The following is a 20,523-nucleotide window of genomic DNA, read 5'->3' as shown; positions in this document are numbered from 1 at the left end:
CTTGTAAAAAGTAGTCTGTCGGGCCAGAAGGAAAATACAGGGTTGAGAGAAAGGCTGCTTCCACTGGCTGCGAAGTGCGAAGGGAATGCGGGTGTTGGGGTCTGTGAGTCAGCCTACTGTTCTCAGCTGTACCCTGTCAAGTGGGACTGGATCCTTTTTGAAAATGTGTTCCCTGTCTACACTCAACATCTTCCCACCCATAATCACAATTTATGGATTCCCTGGAAGAGACTGGCAAGTGCCGCATCAAGTTCAAGTGCTGGTGTCAGATTTACCTTGGAGCCAGACTGATTTGAAACCACATCAGCTGGGGTGGCAGAAACCTGGCCCCCCCCTCACATAGTCTCAGGGTGCATCTTGCAAAATCAGAGAAGGCCAGGCCTAGAAGAGGTGTTTATCTACTCGTACCACCACCACCACCCCCCCATACACACTTTATTTTTTCTACCTCTTTTTTGTAGATGAGAAAACTGAGACCCAGAGAGAAATTGCTCAGGGTCTCAATGAGTTGGCAGCAAAGTTGGAGACTAGAACCCAGATACCCTTAACAGCAGTCTGGTTCTCTTCCATCAGTCACAGTGGCTGGATGCTCAGAGTGATGGATAATATGTGTCCTGTAGAAAGAAAGAATATTTAAAGTCAAAGTTTTCCTGATACTCATTACACCAGCTTGCCAACTCCATCCTGGGGCTAGGAGACAACAGGAACACCCCATTGCTCCCTGAATGCACAGCTTCAGCCTTGGATTAAATAGCACTCTACACTGCCTAGCATTATAAATCCAATTGTACTTAATACATATATATTTAGGGCCAGTGCACTTCTAGGGTTTTGAGGAAACTGGTGAACACAATGAAAATAGTCCTAGCCTTCCAGAAGCACATAATTGAAAAAATAATTCAGATAACTTGAGAGTGAAAAAAGAAAAAATAGGATAACTGCTATGCCACAGGCAGAGCTGCAGCCACTGCCAATGCAATTAGAAAGATGTGACTTGACTCTTCACTCACCCTGTTCTGGGAGACCCAGAAATATGTTCAAGAGACCCCTTCCCCGACCCATGCTATTGGAGGCAACTCAGAAAGGGAAGGAATGGCTGCAGAATTGGGTGGAATTAGGTGAACATTCAGAGTGAAGGGGTACTCAGCTCAGGCAGGCTGGGGGGTGGGGCATTGCAGGGGGCTTTAGGGAGAGCACAAAGCAGCTGGTGAGCTTAGATGAGGATGCAGCATCTGAGAACCAAGCAGAAACGGTAGAGAGAGTGCAGATAAAACATGAGTCCCAGAGGGCCCTAGCCAGCTGCTTCCCAGGCAATCAGGAGCCCAGGACTGAAGACCCCACCCCTGTGGTGACATCATAGGGGAATGGGGTGGAGATGAATAAAAAGGGTGTCCCCCACCCTGGCCCTGGACTCTTGGCAGTCAGAGTGTCAAGAGCTGAGAGAGAGCCTGGGCATTGGGCTAGGGTTGCCTGGCTTACAGGAACAGGTTCTTCCTCCAGCCCCTCTAAGCTGTCCCTTCCAGGCCTTGATCGCCATCTCCCTGTCCTGAGAACCTCGCTGTCCTGAGGCTGCCATCAAGCCCCTTCAGAGTGGCCCCAAGCACTCTCAGCATGAACTGCATATCAGACTTCTTTACCTACGAGACCACCAAGTCAGTGGTCGTGAAGAGCTGGACCATTGGGATTATCAACAGGGCAGTTCAGCTTCTGATCATCTCCTACTTTGTGGGGTGAGTCTGTGGTCCCTCAGATCCGAGGACTGAAGGGCGACTTGCTATCCTGCCCTTCCCCTCCTCCCTCAGTGCTACTGTCAAGCTGCTTGGGGGCTTCTTTTCTCTTGGGGGAAACATACATCTTCCAGGGAGCCTTGTTCCAAGGACTGGTCTCTGCTGCCACCACCCAGGATCTGGTCCCCAGATAGATTCTTTTGCCCCCCAAAAATCCTCCACAGTTGGAGAGTGGTTTCTGAACACACGCTCCAAGGTATGTGGTCCTTACCCCGGCACTGCCCTCCAACAGGAGAGGTCCCCAGATGATCCATTTCCACTCTCCCTCTCCTATTCCCCGCAACCAGAAAAGAGGCAGACCCCACCCCACATCTTCCCATTCCCTCAGTCAACTCTTTTGGGTCCCATAAAGCAAGGAAGCTCAGAAAGAGGAAAGGGAAGGTGCGGAACCCAGAGAGAAGATGACAAGTTGATCAGGCTGATGTTGGGTGGGAGGGTAGGCTGGGGAGGGAAGAGATCTCTGGATTTGTTTTGGAATGAGGAGTTCCCTTCTGGCTTAGGTGGAAGGGAAAGAGATCTTGGAAAGTCAAGAAGCCCTTGCTCTGGGAGGGCAAAACAAAGGAGGGAACTGCCCCATGAGATGGAGAGAGACACAGGCACAAATAAATTAACAGTCAAAGTGACATTGGTGAGAAGAAAAGTAGTTTTTCTGAACATGGGGTGGGGTGCCTCCCTGAGAATCCAGAATTGCTGTCCTTTATCAAAAAACGTGAATTCCCAACCTCTGCTTGACTCTGTGGCATAAAACTCATCCTGAGAGTTGCTCAGGAGCCTGCAAGGTCCAAACACTCCTTTCGGCCCCCACTCTTGGAGGTACACACCCCTACACCTACAGACACAAAGGACCATGGGGCAGACAATGGGGAAAATGCACGTTCTGTTCTTGTGGTCATTTCCACACACTGGTGGGCACCAGGAAATGCAGACAGAAACCTTGATGGTTTTCCTTCCTGGAGTGCTCTGGTCTCCCACTGTTCCTGGAGACAATGGGTCTGTGTGAGAGAGACAAGCCACTGGCAACGGAGTTCATGAATTAATTGAAGCAATTCAAAGAAGACGTCCTGTGTGCATGCCCATGCCGGCTGGAGCTGTGTGTGAGCAGGCCTGCTTGCCTGAAGGGTTGGAGTGGTGTGTGAGGAGGCACGTAGAAAGGTGGGCAGATGTGATTTTTAAGCAATCTTTGCTTCATATGTTTGACGAGAGCCGGGTGGCTTTGGTATGTGGATGTTATAACAAGGCTGTATATCCATGCTCCTTATGGGATATCAGGAAGGGATTCAAGCTCTGGGATAGGATTAAATGGCCTCCAATCTCCCTTTTAACACTGAGGTTTTGTGAGAGGTGATGTTCGCAAATGTTCCATGTCTGCATCTCCAGAGCTTGACTCAAAGTTGGTTCTTAACCTTCTCTGTCAGTGTGTCTATTTGGTGCCATGCGTGTTTACAGCCACAAGATGGTGTGTTGGTCCAGGTGAGTGCAAATGCTGTCTCAGCACATTCGCACCCTGGCCTGGCCCCCTTGGCTCCAGACAGGAGACTGATGGAGGACGGAGACAGCTGTCTCCTGGACCAGCCCACTCAGCTCCCACTGCCCTTGTCTGTTCCTCATTATGATCAGATCAGATGGGATCCTTCAGTTCTGGGGGCCGGAGGCCAGCCTTCTGGAGGGAGCAGGAGAGGCTCTGTGGCGTCTTGATACCCAGCCCCATCCATCTCCCAGCCTGACAGCTCCCCACGGGGCAGTGTTACATCAGCTGCTCAGCTGCGTGTTCCTTGGCCCAGCCCCCTAGCCCGAGCCCATCTCTGTGTATGAGAACCCATGCACTATTGTGACCTTGGGAATCCATTGTTGTTAATTAGCAAAGATGTACCAAGTGTCTCTTCATGCCAGGCATTGGTATGCATGGAGGATAGAACTGTGAACAAAAGCAGACGGGGAGCCAGGCATGGTGGCGCACACCTGTCATCCCAGCGAACCAGGAGGCTAAGACAGGAGGATTGCAATTCCAAGGCCAACCTGGGCAACTCAGGGAGATCCTATCTCAAAAGATAATAAAAATGACTGAGGGTGTAGCTCAGTGGTGGAGCATCACTGAGTTCAATCCCCAGGGCCAGGGGAGAGGAAAGCAGACAGGGTCTTGAAGCTCATCGTGTAAGGCAAGAGGTGGGCATTGAGCCAGTCCTCGCCACCAACAAGTGTGGAATTTCATCTGTGGCTGAAAAGTGCACAGTGCCAGGAGAGCCACTCCCATGTAGGTGTTTGACCTCAGGGAACTAAGGAAAGGTTTTTCTTGAAACACCATGTCCAAACCAAGATCTGAAGAATGTCCCTGAAAGGAGCAACCAGGTTCAAGGAGGAAAGAAGGAGGGTCCAAGGCAAAAAACCCGCCTCTGCATAGGAGGGCAGGAAAAGAAGTTCATGGCCGAGCTGAAGGAGCAGAGGTCAGAGTCATGTAAGATTCAGGAGAACATCAGACTCTCAGAGAGCTCTCCTTTTTACAAGAAGTAACAGACAGGAAGAAAGCTACTGGAGCATTTCAACATGTGTGTGAGTGACTGAGGCTGAGAAGGACAGCCTTGATGAGATCCGAGCTGGGAAGACCACCTTGGCCAATCTACCCAGAGCTTGGGGGAGTAGGAGTGGATGGGGACAAAAAGGAAGGTGGGGAATACAGTCTGATGGAGAGATGAGGGCGCCTAGCCTCATAGAATTTGAAGGGTTCAATGCTGTGTTCTTAGCATGTAACTAAAACTTGAATATTTTTTCCCTGTTTTCTGAGCCGGGTAGACAGGATGCCCAGCCTTACCTAGTGGAGTGCAGCAGGAGGCGGCTACTCCTCTGTGCATTCACAGCAACACGCCCCCTTATTCTCTTGGCACGTGCTGTCACCCCCACCTCCAGCCTCAGCTGCTGTCATCACTGGTTTCCTTTACCCACCCCACGTCCACAAGAGGCCAGAATTTACCCCACGTTTCTCCTGTCTTCTCTGGGCCCAGGTGGTAATCCCCAGTCTCCTCTGTGGGGTGGGACTTCCTAAGGGCCAGTCCCCTTTCTGGATCCTGGAAATAGAAGGAAATCCTTGGGGCCTGAGTCCCAAGGAAGTGCTGGCTGGTGCTGGCCTGACTTTGAAGAAGCTCCCTTTCTGGTGACCTGCAGGGAGGGACTTTTGCAGTGCTTCAATCCTCCATCCCTCAGATGGACCAGCGGTGGGTTAGAGAGTCCCTGACCCATCACAGCCCTGCTCTCCCTGTTTCTCCACTGTACACACAAATCACCAGCTGCACAGCCACCCACTTGGGTTCAGAATATCCAGCCTAATCTCAGATCTTATATAGCCATTCGGCACCTAAAGCAAGTACAAGAATGGAGATGTCAGGTTTAAAGAGAAGAGCCTGAGTGCCACCTTCTTGCCCCCCCCCCAGTACCTCTTGACTGAAGGTAGCACTCTGAACACCTTGTCGGCACATCAGGCAGCAAATTCTGTGGGCGGACCTGTTGGACCCGCCATCCTGCGGTCCAGAGAGAAGTGCAACTCTCCTTCCTGCCTGCCCTCTCTACTCGGCAACTCCATAATGATACTGCGGAACACAGAGCATCAGTTAGAAGCCCAGTTCTGACGCCAACTAGGAATGGGACCTCGGAAGCATCCCTTTAGGCCCCTAAGTCTCAATCCCCAGATCTGGAAAATGGGTTTAGGAATACCTCCTCCCAGGGAATTATGTCACCAGGGAGGTGACACACGTCGAATACCTTGCCTGAGACGGTGAGTCAGTAATACTCAGTAATAGATGGGACTATTAATATTCCACAGACTCCCCATCGCGCCTCCCCCTTTCCCTCTGCCCAGCTCACACCTTCCTAAGAGACCCCTCTCCTCCAAAACACACAACACACGCTCTTCACACCCACTCCCTGGCCTCCTCCTTGACTCCCTGGGGGTGGACGGGAGGGTGCTGGGATGCTGCTCTGGCCTCCTTCCTGCACATCCCACCTGCCAAGGAGCTGCCACCCGCCTTCCGCTCTATAAATAATAAACCAGGAACTCAAGAAAAAAATAAGTCAGAGCAGCAGAGTAAAATGCCAAGAATTGAAGGCTCAGTCCTGCCCCATCTCCTAAGCCCCAGCCTCTAGAGACGGTCTCAGCCCCTTTGTTCTGGAAATGAAGCAGCCCCTCATTTCCAAGCTGCCCTGATGACATTCTCAGCCCCGTGGGGCTACTGAAATTCTTCCACTTGTTATTTAACTCAGAGAGAGAAGTCTAATGTGGCCTCTCCTCCCCACTGGGGAAAGAAGGAGCCTTAGAGGAGGAGAGGGAAGAATGGGATTGGTTAATTGTTCCTCCGAGTCCTGAGCGCCTTCCAACTGAGACTTTCCTGAGCTCGGAGAAGCTTCCCCTGGTGATGGAGCAGGGGTTAGCAGGACAAGCACCAGGGTCCAGTTCAGGAGGGCAACTGTGCGCTGGCCCTGAGCTGGGCACAGCTGAAGATGCTACGGTGAGGTGGCTATGAGTGGTCTGAAGCAGATTGCCTGGTTTGGGACCCACATACCAGCTGTGTGACCTTGGGCAAGTCTGCACACTCCTCTGTGCCTCAGTTTCCTCATTTGTAACATGTAGGTAATTATCAAAGCTGCCACACTGGCAAGGATTCATCAAAGGAGTCAGCTTAGTGTCCCATGTTGGCTATATGATAATGATCTGAACTCTTCTTCTCATCTGCATATGTTCCTGAACTTTAAGGACAGGAGTAGGGGTCTCCAGGAGCCATTACATTAGATCAACACAGAGAAATGTGTCCATTCTGTGGCCAGGTACACTGAGGCTTAGGAAGGGTGTATTTGGACTGTGGCTAACACTCTGGTGAGTGTTCAACATCATCATCAGCCATCATAGCTGGGAGCAGAAAGCCAGGGTCCCGGACCTCACTCCATCCATTCTGGAGGGCCCAGGACCAGGAGCTAATCATGCTGTCTGGATATCTACTCCATTTTTCTATATCAGGATGCTCCCTTCTCTTCTGCTAGAACATAACATGATGAATGAGATCCTAATGAAACTCCTCCCCTTCCCAAAAAAGAAAAGTGCTGGGGAGGTAAGGCACACAGTAGCACAGTGCTCCACAGAGGCCTGGTGTTCGTAAAAGCATTTACAGGCTTGTGAATAACTCTTAATGGCGCATTAATCAGGATGCTGCTGGCTCTAAGGCAGCAACAATAAAACAGGTAACAGGTTTGGAGCCATTTACCAGCGCTGTGCATGACCCCACCCTTTCTCTCCCACTCAACCATTCAGACTTCAAGTAACACTACAGAAAAATGATAAATATGCAGGGTGATTAATATGTTAACAATATAACCATTTCACAATGTATACATATTTCAGAACTTTAATTGCACTCTGAAATATGTAAATCATTGCTTATTGATTAAAAAAAAAAAAAAAAGAATCCAAGTGAGTGAAACGCCATATAAGGATCAGCTCCAGATCTTCACACTGAAAACCGAACAAGGAGCCACTTGCAAACATCAGCCTGTGTTTGCAGTGATCATGACCATGGTGTCCATCTTACAAGTGATAGGGACCCTCCCAGCATGTTCTGGGAGCTGCCCCCTCTGCATCTTCCAACAGTGGGGGGACCTTGAAAGTCATCCAGCTCAACCTCCACCCGGGGAAGGGGTCTCCCCTTAACACACCTGGAAGGTCATCAACCAGATCTCTTTGGCCTTCCCAGCCCTTCAGTGCCACCACCTCCCACAGCAGCCCATCCATGGCGACTCAATGGTAGTTAGACAGCTCCTGGGCTTGGGATCCTCACCACCCCCTAATAAACACCTCAGGTCAGCTCAGCCCCAGGACTGCCTCTGCAGCCGCCCAGCCTAGGACTCCCACAGTTTTGTCTCAGTCTCCTGCCACTCATCTGATGCTGCTTTTCTACCCCGGTGAGATACAGAAAATGACCCTAACCCAGAATTTCCAAAAATACCTTCCAGAAGATGTCAGTATTTCTTCAAAACCGGCATCTGTGCTTAAATAAGATTGGGAGGGGCAGGGGTTGTAGTGGTGGGTAGAGCACTTGCCTATCAGGTATGAGGCCCTGAATTCCATCCCCAGCACTGCAAAAATAAATAAATAAATATTTTAAAATGCAATTAAAAATTAAATTTTAGCAGATGCATTCGTCTGTTGAATGCACAGCATTTTTCAAACTTATGTGATAGGTTTTCTCATACATAGAATGGGGACAGTAACAGCATTTGCTTGCCATTGTGCCATCAGAAACAAACAGAGCATGTCCCTGGCTGGAGGGGGCACTGAACCAGGCTGAGAGTAGCTTGAGTTCTGAGGGCTGCGATGGTGACTGCGTGTGAAATGCAGAGGAGAGAGTTGTCGGGTATGTCTGCAGGCCCTGCTTGCTGCAGGCTAAATCCGGGAGAGTGGTGATGGGAGAAGGGAAGGGAACCCAACTACAACCCCTGGGTCGCTCCACGGCTTTAAGCAGCAGGGAGAAGCCACTACAGGTAAATGACCACTTGGTGGCAGCCCAATTCAAGGAATAAGTTTAATCCCCTGCCCCACCCCCAACCCCATTCCATTCACCTGCCAGGTAAAGAAGCAACCACTGCCCCTCTGTCCTCCTCCATCCTCACCTGACACTTGGAGGGAGGAAGGCTGCCAAGCACTGAGTTCCCAGGGGCCTTTGGTCGATTTTTTTCCTGAACATCTACTATGTGCCAGGTGTTTAGGATACAGCCATGCACAGAGCTGGGAATGCACATGCTCTGCCCTCTGCCCCTTCTCTCCTGGAAGCCTGCCAGAGAAAGGACTCTATTATCAGCAGGAATGACTGTAAGCCAAATTTTTAACAGGGCAACAGCTCTCAAGGGGGTGAACATTTGTTCTTAGGGGTAAAAAAAAAACTCACTCTTTGATGTATAAAGCACAAATATGCACGTGGTACATAAACAGGTATCTGTGATATTGAAGCGGGGAGCAATTATTTTTTTAAAATTCAAAAAAAGCTCCTTGGTGGGGGAAGGTAGGGAAACACTACTTTAAGTCCACCAGGGACTCACTAGGGTCCCACATCTCCAGTAAGGCCTTGTCCCTGTGCTGCCATAATGCTGGCCAAAAGAAGCCCTCTCCCAGCATCTTCTGCTAGGCCTATGGACCCTTGTCTGTCTCTCTGCATCTCTGCTCTCCTGCCCCAGATGGGTTTTCTTGCACGAGAAGGCATACCAAGTGCGGGACACAGCCATTGAGTCCTCGGTGGTAACCAAGGTGAAGGGTTTCGGACGCTATGCCAACAGAGTCATGGACGTGTCTGATTATGTGACCCCACCCCAGGTATGGTTTCCCTACCCTGGGGCCTGTAGATGCTCACATCTGGGGAGGGTGGGGAGGAGGGGGCTGGACAAGAAAAGTGCCCCTGGGACTCCCAAACCAGAATCAGTGGTGTCAGTAACCCGTAGAGGGCCTGGCCCCCCGGTTGCTGGGATTTGTGGGGCAGCTTGGGTCTGACCTCCAGAGTGCAGTTCTGGGCGTCCGAAAGCTGGGTTCCTCTCCAGGCTCCACCTTGACTCCTGCTGCAATCAAAACACAGCACCCACATGGGGGGTCAGAAAGAGCCGTTCGGATCCTAGCTCTGCCCTTTGTTAGCCCTGCCACCTTGGTCAAATCCCAGAGTCTCAGTTTCCCCCTCTGTAGAGTGGGGACAATAGCAGTCCCTGTCTCAAGATGGGGACTGTTGCAGGATTTTCTCTCCCTGCTTCTCCCAAGGGCACCTCCGTCTTTGTCATCATCACCAAGATGATCGTTACTGAAAACCAGATGCAAGGATTCTGCCCAGAGGTGAGGGGACAGAGGAGGTTGGAAGAAGGGGGTCAAAGAAAACAATGCTGTAGGGAGAGGTCGTCGGTAGGGAGGGCCTGGGTGCGAGCCTCCTAGCTGTGACTGGCACCTCCTCCCTCCAGAAGCCGCCACTTTGGGAGGCAGTGGGAGCCCAGGGGCTCACCAGGGCCAGGGAGGGTCCCTCACACTCCTGCGGTCCCATCTCCCCCCAGAACGAGGAGAAGTACCGCTGTGTGTCTGACAGCCAGTGTGGACCTGAGCGTTTCCCGGGTGGGGGTGAGTCAGCCCCTTCCTCACCCCTCCCATTCCCAAGCTGTCCTTGGGGGCAGCAGATCCCTGGGAGCCACCCTAGGAGCAGGCAGAGAACCCGCCTATCAATTCAGCATTTGTGGAGGCTCCCTGGGTGCCAGACCCAGAGGGACCTATGAAGGTGCCCCCAAGAGGAGTGTGAAGTCTAGGGACGCAGAGTCAGGCAGGGGCACAGCTAAGTGGCATGTGCTGTCCAGGGAAGGGAGAGCACAGGAAAGGGAGAGAGACTGGTTCTGAGAGAGTGGCCCTGAGCCTTCCTGGAGGCAGTGGCATTTGGAATGGGCCCTGAAGACAAGTGGGATTTGGCAGGACAGAGATGGCTTCAGGCCAAAGGAGCAGCTCCAGCTCAGAGGTGAGGAAGAAAGAGCTAGAAAGATAGGGGCTCCGGGTGCTGGGGCTTAAGGAGCTGTCAGAGGAGGGTGTGGACTCTCCTTGGTCTGGTCTGCAGCTCAGGAGGAGAACAGGGAGAGAGCTGTACTGTGCAAGCACACAACAAGAAATAGAGGGTCCGTTCCTTGGCAGGATCCCTGGGGCAGGGGTGGTCTCTGATGAGGAGGGGGAAGGGACTGGAAAAGAGCAGGTGGCCAACCAGCCTCAGTGGCTCCTCCCTCGCAGGGATCCTCACTGGCCGCTGCGTGAACTACAGCTCTGAGCTCCGGACCTGTGAGATCCAGGGCTGGTGCCCCACAGAGGTGGACACCGTGGAAATGTGAGGTCCTGCGCCAGACGGGAGGAGAGAGGACCCCACCTAGTTCCTCTTTGCCAACGTGGGGAGCTCTGCATCTCTGAGCTTATGGAGGGTCTCAATGTAGTGTCTCTTCATGGGGGTGGTGGTGGCCTCTGGGTATCATCCCGCCTGCCCCTTCTCTCCCTTTGACTCTGGAGACCCAGAGAGGCCTTCCCATCACTCCCCTTCATCTATAAGAGGTCTCCCTTGGGAGGCATCCACCAGGGAAAGAGGCTCTTCCTGAGGGCTAAGGCTTCCATCCTCACCCACAGGCCTATCATGATGGAAGCGGAGAACTTCACCATTTTCATCAAGAACAGCATCCGTTTCCCCCTCTTCAACTTTGAGAAGTGAGTCCTCACTTCCTCCCCCAATCACCGGGCCACCTCACCTGCCAGAGAATGAGGTGCCCCATGCACCATGGTTCTCTCACTTCCCAAACCCCATCTCCAGGACTCCTAATCCCAGCCTTCCAGCGGCCTTGGCCTCTGACTATTGAGTGGATTTGGAGGCTAACTTCCCTGCCAGCCTCCCTGCCTTGTGCTCAGACCGACCTGGGAGTTTTGTTTGAACCAGGGAGGGGCCATTTAAACTTGGCCCTGAGCACAGATGCCTCCTGAGATTGGAAACCAAGGAGCTTGTCCGTTTATCTTTTCCTACATCAAGCCCCCATGTGGTATCCCTTTTCTTAGTCAGTTCAGCCCCTTGTGTAACTCAGTCATTCGTGAGGGCATGAATGGTGGGCATCTGCCCTGTGCAAAGTACAATGGCAGGCCTGCAGAGGTGCAGAGTGTCAGGAGTGACTCTCGCCCTCCAAGATGCCCGGCCTGGCAGCTGGGGGACATTGGGCACGGACACACATAACCCTACTATGGATGGAGAGTGTTTGGGGTTAGAAAAAGATGCAGAGCAAGAGGGAAGAGAGACAGTGAATACCCAAAAGCTTAGGACATGGACGCCCCTGCCTGGGTGTGGAGAGCCCTGAGCCCCCGAAGGCTGGAATGCAGTTTGTGTGGGGCCATTTTAACCCTGGCCTTGCCTCTCTCCTCTTCTCCCTAGGGGGAACCTCCTGCCCAACCTGACAGCCAGGGACATGAAGACCTGCCGTTTCCATCCTGAAAAGGCTCCTTTCTGCCCCATCTTGCGGGTGGGGGACGTGGTCAAGTTTGCAGGGCAGGATTTTGCCAAGCTGGCCCGCACGGTGAGAACCTACTTCTTCTTCTGTAACCTCTACCAGGGGAACTCAGCCTTTCCCCAGACTCCAGAGCTCTTTGGAGGCAGCCAGGAGACCAGGAAAGAGCTGCAGCAAGACAGCGCCACCTGGTGGAAGTATCCCAGGCCTGCAATTGGCTTTGTCCCTGAACCCTTTCAGCCCCCATCCTACCCCTACCCTGAGTGGTCTCCCCTCCAGTGACCCATTTCCCCCAATCCTCAGTTTCCCATTCCTGTATTTATACATCCCTTTAGGGAGAAGCGATAGAACTCTGAAAAGGGCCACACGAGGGGACAGTGGACCCACGGCCACTTTCTCTATATTGGAGACAAGGAACTGAAGGTTCCAAAAGTAGGAAGGACCCTGAGGCTCCAGGGTTCTACCCCTGGCTACAGCACTTCTTTACTGTGACCAGTCACTTTCTTTTCTGCCTGCCTCCACCTTCCACCTACAGAATAAAAAGAAGTCACTTGTCACAAGCCCCTGTCCCACCCTGGCTGAGCTCAGGGGAATGCTCATGTCTGGCCCCTTTCTTCAGGGTGGAGTTCTGGGCATAAAGATTGGCTGGGTGTGCGATTTGGACAAGAGCTGGGACCAGTGCATCCCCAAATACTCCTTCACTCGGCTGGACAGCGTTTCTGAGAAAAGCAGCATCTCCCCGGGGTACAACTTCAGGTAAATCCCGGCTCTCCTGGGACAAGGGGGAAGGGGAGTCAGCTCCAGAGAACTTCACCTCAGGCAGCAAGGCACACTGGGAAGGAAAGATCCTTGGCTCCCTCCCTGCTCCCATAAGGCTTTGGCTCAAACTAGGGAAGGACTCTGTAACAGGCAGCCGCAGTGCTGCATGGGCTGTGCTGTGAGGTGACAGCTCCATTACAGGAAGGGACTGAGCCCAGTGCTCCTGCTCAGGCCATAGTGAAGCCCGATGGCCAGATCCTGCTGAAATGCTGGCTGCTGTGATTCCTGGTCTATTCTTAGCACTAACATGTAGAGGTAATGCCCGGACAACCCCATTCCCTGTCCTATGCCTGGACTTTCTAAGGTCTCTCACTGACCAAAGTAAGGGCAATAACTGTTCATTTTACAAGATGGTAGTTTTGCATTTTGCAAATTTTGCAAATTTCCAAACCAGGAAATTTCATGAGTCACAAATAACAAGTATAATGATTATTAGTTCTTCCTCAGTGCCTTTCCAAAGAACTTAAACCAGTCTCTTAATATCATCTAATATGTATTCTCAATAGCCTTGAGACTTAAGGGATCTTTTGGGGTTTTTTCCATTTGGAATAGAGGGAAAGAGGAACCATAGGATACACTATCTGGAATACTTGAAGGGCCTTGGAAAAACCCTCGGCATCCTCACCTCCTAATTTCCCCTTCTGCAAATTGATGATAGCATCATTATTATCCTGAGAATCCTACCAGCCAATACTTGAAAAGCTTTAGCTCCTGGTTTTGATTTACCTTTAAAATCTGAAGATCTCAGTTTCTGCCAGGGTCCTGATTAAGTACACAGTGTTGTACACTAAAGAGGCCAAAATTACTCAATAGGCAGTGACAGGGATGATCTACATATGATACATTTGTTATATATTCAAAGAATTGTTCTTCAAATTTCCTTTGTTGTAGTATATACTCTCTGTTATAATGGCATACGTAAGCTAAAAGAATCACATCACTTTTTTTCACTTAATTTGTAACTTTAAAAAATAATTACCTATCCCATTAAGCTTTATATTTAATAGTTTCAAATATATATGTATGTTCTCTGGAAAGAAGAATTTTTAAAAATTGAAATTGCTTTCATAATCAACTCCAGAGTTTAAAAAACCATAGGAAACAACACATATTTTAAAGTAGTTTAAAAATACTGTTTGGCTCCCTGGCAGAAATTGGCATATTTATTCAGTCAGTACATCACACTGAAATCAATACAAAGGATATTTGTATGGTGGCTTAAAATAGTAACACATTAATAAAATTCTCATAATCTAAAATGCAAGTTTTCATCCTCATAACTTCCCTCTGGCCATTGGGGATTCTTCAGTCCTCCAAATAACTCATTTGGCAAGAAATGCTTATGAAGAGTAAAACTATCATGAAGACCCCAACAACTGGTATAATACAGTTTTAGAACAATGTCTTTCATTTAAAGAAGAATGGGTTTGACGTTCTTATCTCTAATTTATCGTGCTGTGGCTATCCACCCAAGTAGTCACAACAGGCCTAAATAAGCTTGGATTGTATTTGGGGACACAAGATGATAGATCTCTAAGGATCTCACCAGTGTAATTTCCGGAACCTAAGGAAACACATCTGAGAGGTATGGGCCTCCAGGAAACTGACTCCTTCATCAAAGCCTCCAGGCCATAGAAGAAGGGGCAAAGCACTCATCTGTACCTTTGTAGTTGAAAAGAGTTTCCAAGCTGGGTGCAGAGGTGCTTGCCTCTAATTCCAGAGGCTCAGGAGGCTGAGATAGGAGGATAATGAGTTCAAAGCCATCCTCAGCAACTTATCGAGGCCCTAAGTAGCTTAGACCTTATTTAGGCCTAGGTCTATCTCATGCCCTGTTATGCTTACTGGGGCAGATAGCCACAGCACAATAAATTGGGGATAAGAACTTCAGACCCATTCTTCTTTAAATGAAAGACATTGTTCTAAAACTGTATGATACCAGTTGTTGGGGCTTTCATGATAGCTCTAGCTTCATAAGTGTTCCTTGCCAAATGAGTTATTTGGAGCCAGCCTCAGCAACTTAGCGAGGCCCTAAGCAACTTATTGAGAATCCTGTCTCTAAAGAAAATATGAAGGGGCTGGGATTGTGGCTCAATGATAGAGCACTTGCCTAGCACGTGGGAGGCCCTGGGTTCAATCCTCAGCACCACACACACAAAAAAAAAATAAATAAAATAAAGGTATTTTGTCCAGTTACAACCAAAAAATAATAATAAAAAAAAGAAAATATGAAAAGGGCTGAGGATGTGGCTCAGTGGTTAAGCACCCCTGGGTTCAATCCCCAGTGAGAGAGAGAGAGAGAGAAAGAATTTCCAGAGGGCCCAAGGAATAATACTGACATGGAGGAATATTTGCCATCCATAACGAGCAGAGGGCTCTCCCCAGGATCTCTCACAGCCCTACATCTGGGTGCCCACCCAGCACCCTCAGACTGCTGTCAGCCTACAGGCACCATATTGGCATCCAAGCTAAGTTAAGCACCTATGTGAGAGAGGCACAAGGTCACCTTTCTGAGTGCTCAGATAAGAAGAAAGGGGACCCAAGGCCACATTGGGCACACAGTGTGTTTTCTATGATGTGGTCATTTTATGCTGCTCTTGAGAATCTCACTGTGTAAAGCATTCTGTCCACTTTGGCTAATTGTTCCTCACCCACCCTCAAGATAGGTACAATCCCCAAATGAGGAAATGGAGGATCGCAGAGTTAAATTCATTTCTCAGGACCACAGATCCAGTGGTCCCAGGAGCCTGGATACCAATACATTTTCTTAGACGATCTCCACCCCAATCAGGAAGACGAGGGACTTTGCACTTGGTGATCCTCAGAAGACTATGCCTAGATACTTGGTACTTTCAGCCCCACTTAAAAACAAAGAATCTGAGTTCCAGAGAGGTTCAAGGATTAGCAGATGCTGGAGACATAATTTATAGTCTGCCCTTTTGTCTCCCAAACAAATTCATTTGCCTCTTCCTCCAATAGAGGCCAGATTTTTCAACGTCCTACTATTGCCATTTGCTCTGGAGAGAAGGGAATTGTTCAGCCAAGATTCAGTCTTGTTTTAATCTGCAAATTCAGATATCCAGAGGCAGCTAGAGATTCACATTTCCATCACTAATTACTTCTGCAGCTCCTTTCCAAATGCTACCCCCTCCCCTACTTTTCACAGTTCTTTGCCTGCAGAATCAGAGATTTTGAGAATTTTAGGCGTTAAAGAACCCTTGGAGAGGCCTAGACAGAATCCCTCACTGTACAGAGGAGGAAGTGGAAATTCCAAAAGAGGAAGTGACTTGGCTAATGTCCCAGGGGCATGTTAGCATAACCTTGGAGGTCACTGGATCCCAAGTCCTACATCAGTCTCTCTGTGGCACAGCCCCAGATAAGAGGCTCTTCCTAAGGTGACCTGTTCATCATTGGATGGATTCAGTTACTGGCAAGGTAACCTCAGATTGAGCCAAGATGTATCTCCCTTCAATTCCTACCCAAAGTACTTGGTCCTCTTCATCTAAATTAACCTTTATTTGTGATTTCCCCTAAAGTTTCTGCTCATTCTCTACCTAGAATTTGATAGAGAGATTTTATTTTTATTCCTAGGTGTATTCTGCAAGGGTAAAGATTCCAGGAAGCACTTGAACTTACTCTTTATGAAGCCTCTTTCCAAGCACATTGAGAGTGCAGTGGGGTCATCCGGATTTGTAGTGGACAAAGTGTATAATTTCTAAAAATTAGAACTGATGAGAATTGCTAATTCAGTGGTATGCGGTTAAAAGACATCCCCAGAGGTAGGAGGTGGCACCCTGCAGAGTAGACAAGGGGCTCATAACGGTGGGCCAGGTTCCTGCAGCCCAGATTGACCCTCCATTCACTAGAGAAGATTTTAAACAGAGCAGCCCTCTCTTCCCCAAAGTGCTGGGACAATATATAGTGTCATATGAGCGTGTATGCTCGTGGGAGTTTGTGAGGGAGTGGGGGTGTGTGTTGGTGGGCGAGTGTGTGAGGCTGAGTGAGAGTTTATCAATATGTGAGTGTGTGTGTGCATAGGCACTGATGGTACAATGACAGATTAATAATACTGTATCTGTCAGGTCTCAGCAGGAAACAGATGGCCCACTCAAATTGGGTAATTTGAGGAGAGTTTAATAAAGGGACTGTTTCAAAGGTATGGGCAGGATGCAGGGGAACCACAAAGGAGAGTGCAGGCTCTGGGGACAGTAACAGAACAGGGGTGTAACGGGGGTATGGCCCAGGTCAGCTCTGCCCAAAGGCAGAGCTGAGGCAGAACAGTCCACAGAAGCAGCTCAGGGAGGGAGGGACGCCTGTGGGTGTCCAGTCAAGCCTAACAGCCCTCATTTGTGGAATTACAGCCCCTCACTAACCCATGGAGATCTCTAGCCACTTTATTCCCCTGGCCAAAGCATGAGCCACTTCCAGGAAAAACGCTCATGCACATAGACATGAGCAACTCTGCAGGCATTTAAAAAAAGGAAAAGGTCCTTTCTTTTGCAACAGATAAGACATAAATGCATTCTCAGAATAATAAAGTAGAGCACTACTGACCTATATGGAGTAGACAGGGGCCTACCCTTTGCTCCTGAGGCCTACTCCTCTTGCAAGAAGTTAGCTTTCTGCACAGTTTAGGATTTTCCTTCTGGTCCTTTCTCTATGTATATGTACTTATGCAGCATAAAATTCCAGGACTTTGAGACCTCTAAAAGCCTATCCCTAGTCCTTAGATTAAAAGTCTCTGAAATTAAGTCTGCAAAGCCTTTCACACCTGTTTTTGTCAAGATTCACAGCTCACCGCACCATCCCACCCACCAAGGTAGACTGAGAAAGGTTTCACAACTTGCCCGAAATGATACAGCCTGATTAGGAGAAGAGGCACATCAAGACGCAAAGCCAGGGGCCTGATCTATATTCATTGCTTCTAGCACACCTTCCAGCATCACGTGGCTTGTAAAAAAAGAAAGAAAGAAAGTAGCTGTAAGAGATATGCCCAGAGGTGATTGCCAGAGTGACGAGAGAGAAAGCAGAGCAGAGCCATGCATTTAGCAATGTCTGATTTCTCATTTCCCCTCTGAGAGTTCCTAAGACAGCTTTGCTACTAAAAGGCAACGCAGTTTTGGATTTCCTCTCTTGGTGTCTGGGACAGAAAAACACTTGTTCATCTGCTAGATGTTCCTCGTGCAGTAGGTGTTTCTAGCGATCATTCCGTGTTGGAAATGTACCCACAGCAGCTTTCATGAAGCTCTAAGATTTGGCCCCAGTTCTGCTTCCATGCTGAAGCACGCAGATCAGCAAGATCTTAGGCCAATCTACAGAGATGGAATCGAAGTGTGCCCCTGGCTTTGATCACTCTCTACAATCTGGATTTTTCTCCTTCCAAAAGTCATAGAATATATGTTAAAAGCAGCCATTTCCATCATTTCCACAGAAACGCTGGCAGGCCCTCTTCAGCAGGGCCTATTAGCTTGAATTCTCCATGATCCTTTCTCATCTTCAACCTCTTGACCGTGGGAGGTGAGACAACATAAATGATCCTGGGTTTATACAACCCTATGTAAATGTTTGTGTCTGTCCTGTGTGCACAGCAACCAATGTTATGGGTGGAAAATATAATCCAACACTCTTCAAGCACTTACCAGGCAATTAGGGATTTAGCATGAACTACCTCCTCCACTCTGAAGAGAGATCATGTTCTATCTGGAAATCTGGGTCTCAGAGGTTCATTACCTGTCCAAGACCACACAGCCCATTGTGCTGAAGGGGAGTTCAGACTCTAGCAGCCTGACTCCAGAGCCTATATTGCAGCCACAGTCACTTAGTAGGACCAGTATGGTTACCCCCATTATACAGATGAGGAAATGGAGGGCAACAAGATCACTCTCAGAAACAGGCAGGTAGTATAATGTCGTCCTCAAGTACAGCTGCTGGCTCCATGTCCATTATCTGTCCTTGCCTTATAAATTAAGGATAAATTAATAGCAATACATTTTTTAAAAATCAACAAAACAACTTTTTAAATGTCTGCCTTGGAGGTTGATTAGACTATGAGTAAATAAACTTGGCTCTGGTCCCTTCTCTAAGGGGAGGAGTCCCAGCCGGCTCTACGGATGTGGCCCCATCCCAGATGCAGTGTGTCTGCCAGGAGATATTTTCCTATCAGTGCAATATCAACTGTAAAAGTGTATTTCAGCTGGCAAAATTACTTCCCACAGGCAAAGCTTTGCTGAGAACACCAGCTCCTTCACTTGGAAACCCAAATTCCAGGCCTGAGTTTTCCCTTGCAAGTCAAACCCGGATCCCGCAAGTTTGTTGCTATTTTTCCTGCTGCAGTAACAGTTTCATGTCCCCACTTCAGGAAGTGGTTTCCACCACTCTAGGGGAGGATAGATCATTTCCAAACAGATGTCTGGGAGCTTCTGAGGGAACCATGATAAAATCCTTCTCCATTCAGCAAACACTTATTGACTGCTGACTGCTGGGCATGGGGAAGCACTTGCAAGGTGGGGAGCCATTCAAAGCTAAAATTTGGCTGCCCCTGGAGGTCACGCATTGGGTTTCTTGTGCAGGAGGTATTCAGACGTCATGAGGGAAACCCTTTGCAGATAATGTGGGGAGGACAGTACAGTGCTCTTCCAACTTCCAGATTATATCACATCCTGGGCTTTGGAGCTGATACATTGTGAACCAGGGCAGTTGCTATGATGAAAGGATTTTTATTCTAGTAGGAATTTTGATCAACCTGAACCTAAATGTCAAAATTGTCCGTACAGAAGAATATAGTTGTCCCTTGTATCTATGGGTTCCATGTCCATGGATTCAACCAAATATGGATTAAACATATTTGAAAAATACAGCGAGGTATGGTGGTGTATAATCCTATAATCCTAGCACCTCAGGCGGCTGAGGCAGGAGGATCCCAAGTTCAAGGCCAGCCTGGGCAATTTAGCGAGACCTCAGCCACTTAGCAAAGACCCTGTCCCAAAATTTAAACAAGTAAAAGGACCAAAGATGTAGCTCAGTGGTAAAGCACCCCTGGGTTTAAAATCCCCAGTACCCTCCCAAATACATTTTTTTTAATAATCACATTTTTCTAGTTACAGGATAGCAACTATTTACATAACACATTGTATTATATATTGTAAGCAATCTAGATCTGACTTAAAGTATGTGGGACAATGTGCATATTGCAATGTGCAATGCCTTTTTTTTTTTTTTTTTTTTTTTCTGATACCAGTGATTGAACCCAGAGCCTTGTTCATGCTAGGCAAGTGCTCTACCACTAAGCTCTACCATGGATTTGGGCATCTGTGAGGACTTCTGAAATCCATCCCCCGTAGATAACAAGGGACAAGCCAAAGTGAAGTAGAGGTAAAGCAGACAGAGCCCTGGGTGTGGGTCAGGGGACATGTGGGCTACAGTTAGAACCTTGCCACAGAAGCTCAGTGTGATTTGGGGTGATTAAAGGCGATCATCTCTGAGGCCCCTTCAAGCTGTAATAGCCTAAGCCAACATGTGTGGGTGTCTGGGGAAGGGGTTTGAGAGCCTGGGCTGCTGAGGCGTGCACTATATTATTTATAGACCCATCACACTAAAATGGAGCTTCAACCCTGCCCTGCAGAAGCACATCTGACAAATGATTTATTACGGCAATTGACGTCTGTACTTACTCATTCTTTATCTATTGCTGCTAATAGCACAAGGGAACACACGTGTGAAACGTCTCAGCACCATCAGGCCTCGGGATTTTCAGTTTGGTCCTTTCTCGGGGGTGTCCTGTCTGGTCACAGAACAGGTGTGTCAGTGAAGCTCCTGGTAGGAAAGCACACGTAGCAGGAGCTTGAGAGGAAACGCCCCCAACAGGAACCCATGTGGAAGCCCAGCCATGTACAGAGAAACAGAGTGG

The 20,523-nt window shown here is 48.9% G+C and overlaps 1 protein-coding gene across 1 annotated transcript in view; it reads left to right on the top strand.

Annotated features, from left to right (window-relative positions):
* Window positions 1–1,611: 1,611 nt before the first annotated feature.
* The window catches only part of P2rx3 (purinergic receptor P2X 3), a 28,149-nt gene continuing 9,237 nt past the window's right edge, over window positions 1,612–20,523 (top strand). Inside the window, exons 1-8 of the mRNA XM_027944666.2 lie at window positions 1,612–1,730; window positions 8,994–9,129; window positions 9,562–9,633; window positions 9,846–9,909; window positions 10,558–10,651; window positions 10,942–11,019; window positions 11,729–11,870; window positions 12,421–12,557. Of these exons, the coding sequence (XP_027800467.1) occupies window positions 1,612–1,730; window positions 8,994–9,129; window positions 9,562–9,633; window positions 9,846–9,909; window positions 10,558–10,651; window positions 10,942–11,019; window positions 11,729–11,870; window positions 12,421–12,557 (842 nt within the window). The remainder of the gene's footprint in view (window positions 1,731–8,993; window positions 9,130–9,561; window positions 9,634–9,845; window positions 9,910–10,557; window positions 10,652–10,941; window positions 11,020–11,728; window positions 11,871–12,420; window positions 12,558–20,523) is intronic.

The sequence above is a fragment of the Marmota flaviventris genome, chromosome 9 (genome assembly GCF_047511675.1).
Source record: "Marmota flaviventris isolate mMarFla1 chromosome 9, mMarFla1.hap1, whole genome shotgun sequence".
NCBI lineage: Eukaryota > Metazoa > Chordata > Mammalia > Rodentia > Sciuridae > Marmota > Marmota flaviventris.
The sequence above is the reverse complement of the archived record's forward strand: the minus strand, read 5'-3'. Positions and strand labels throughout refer to the sequence as shown.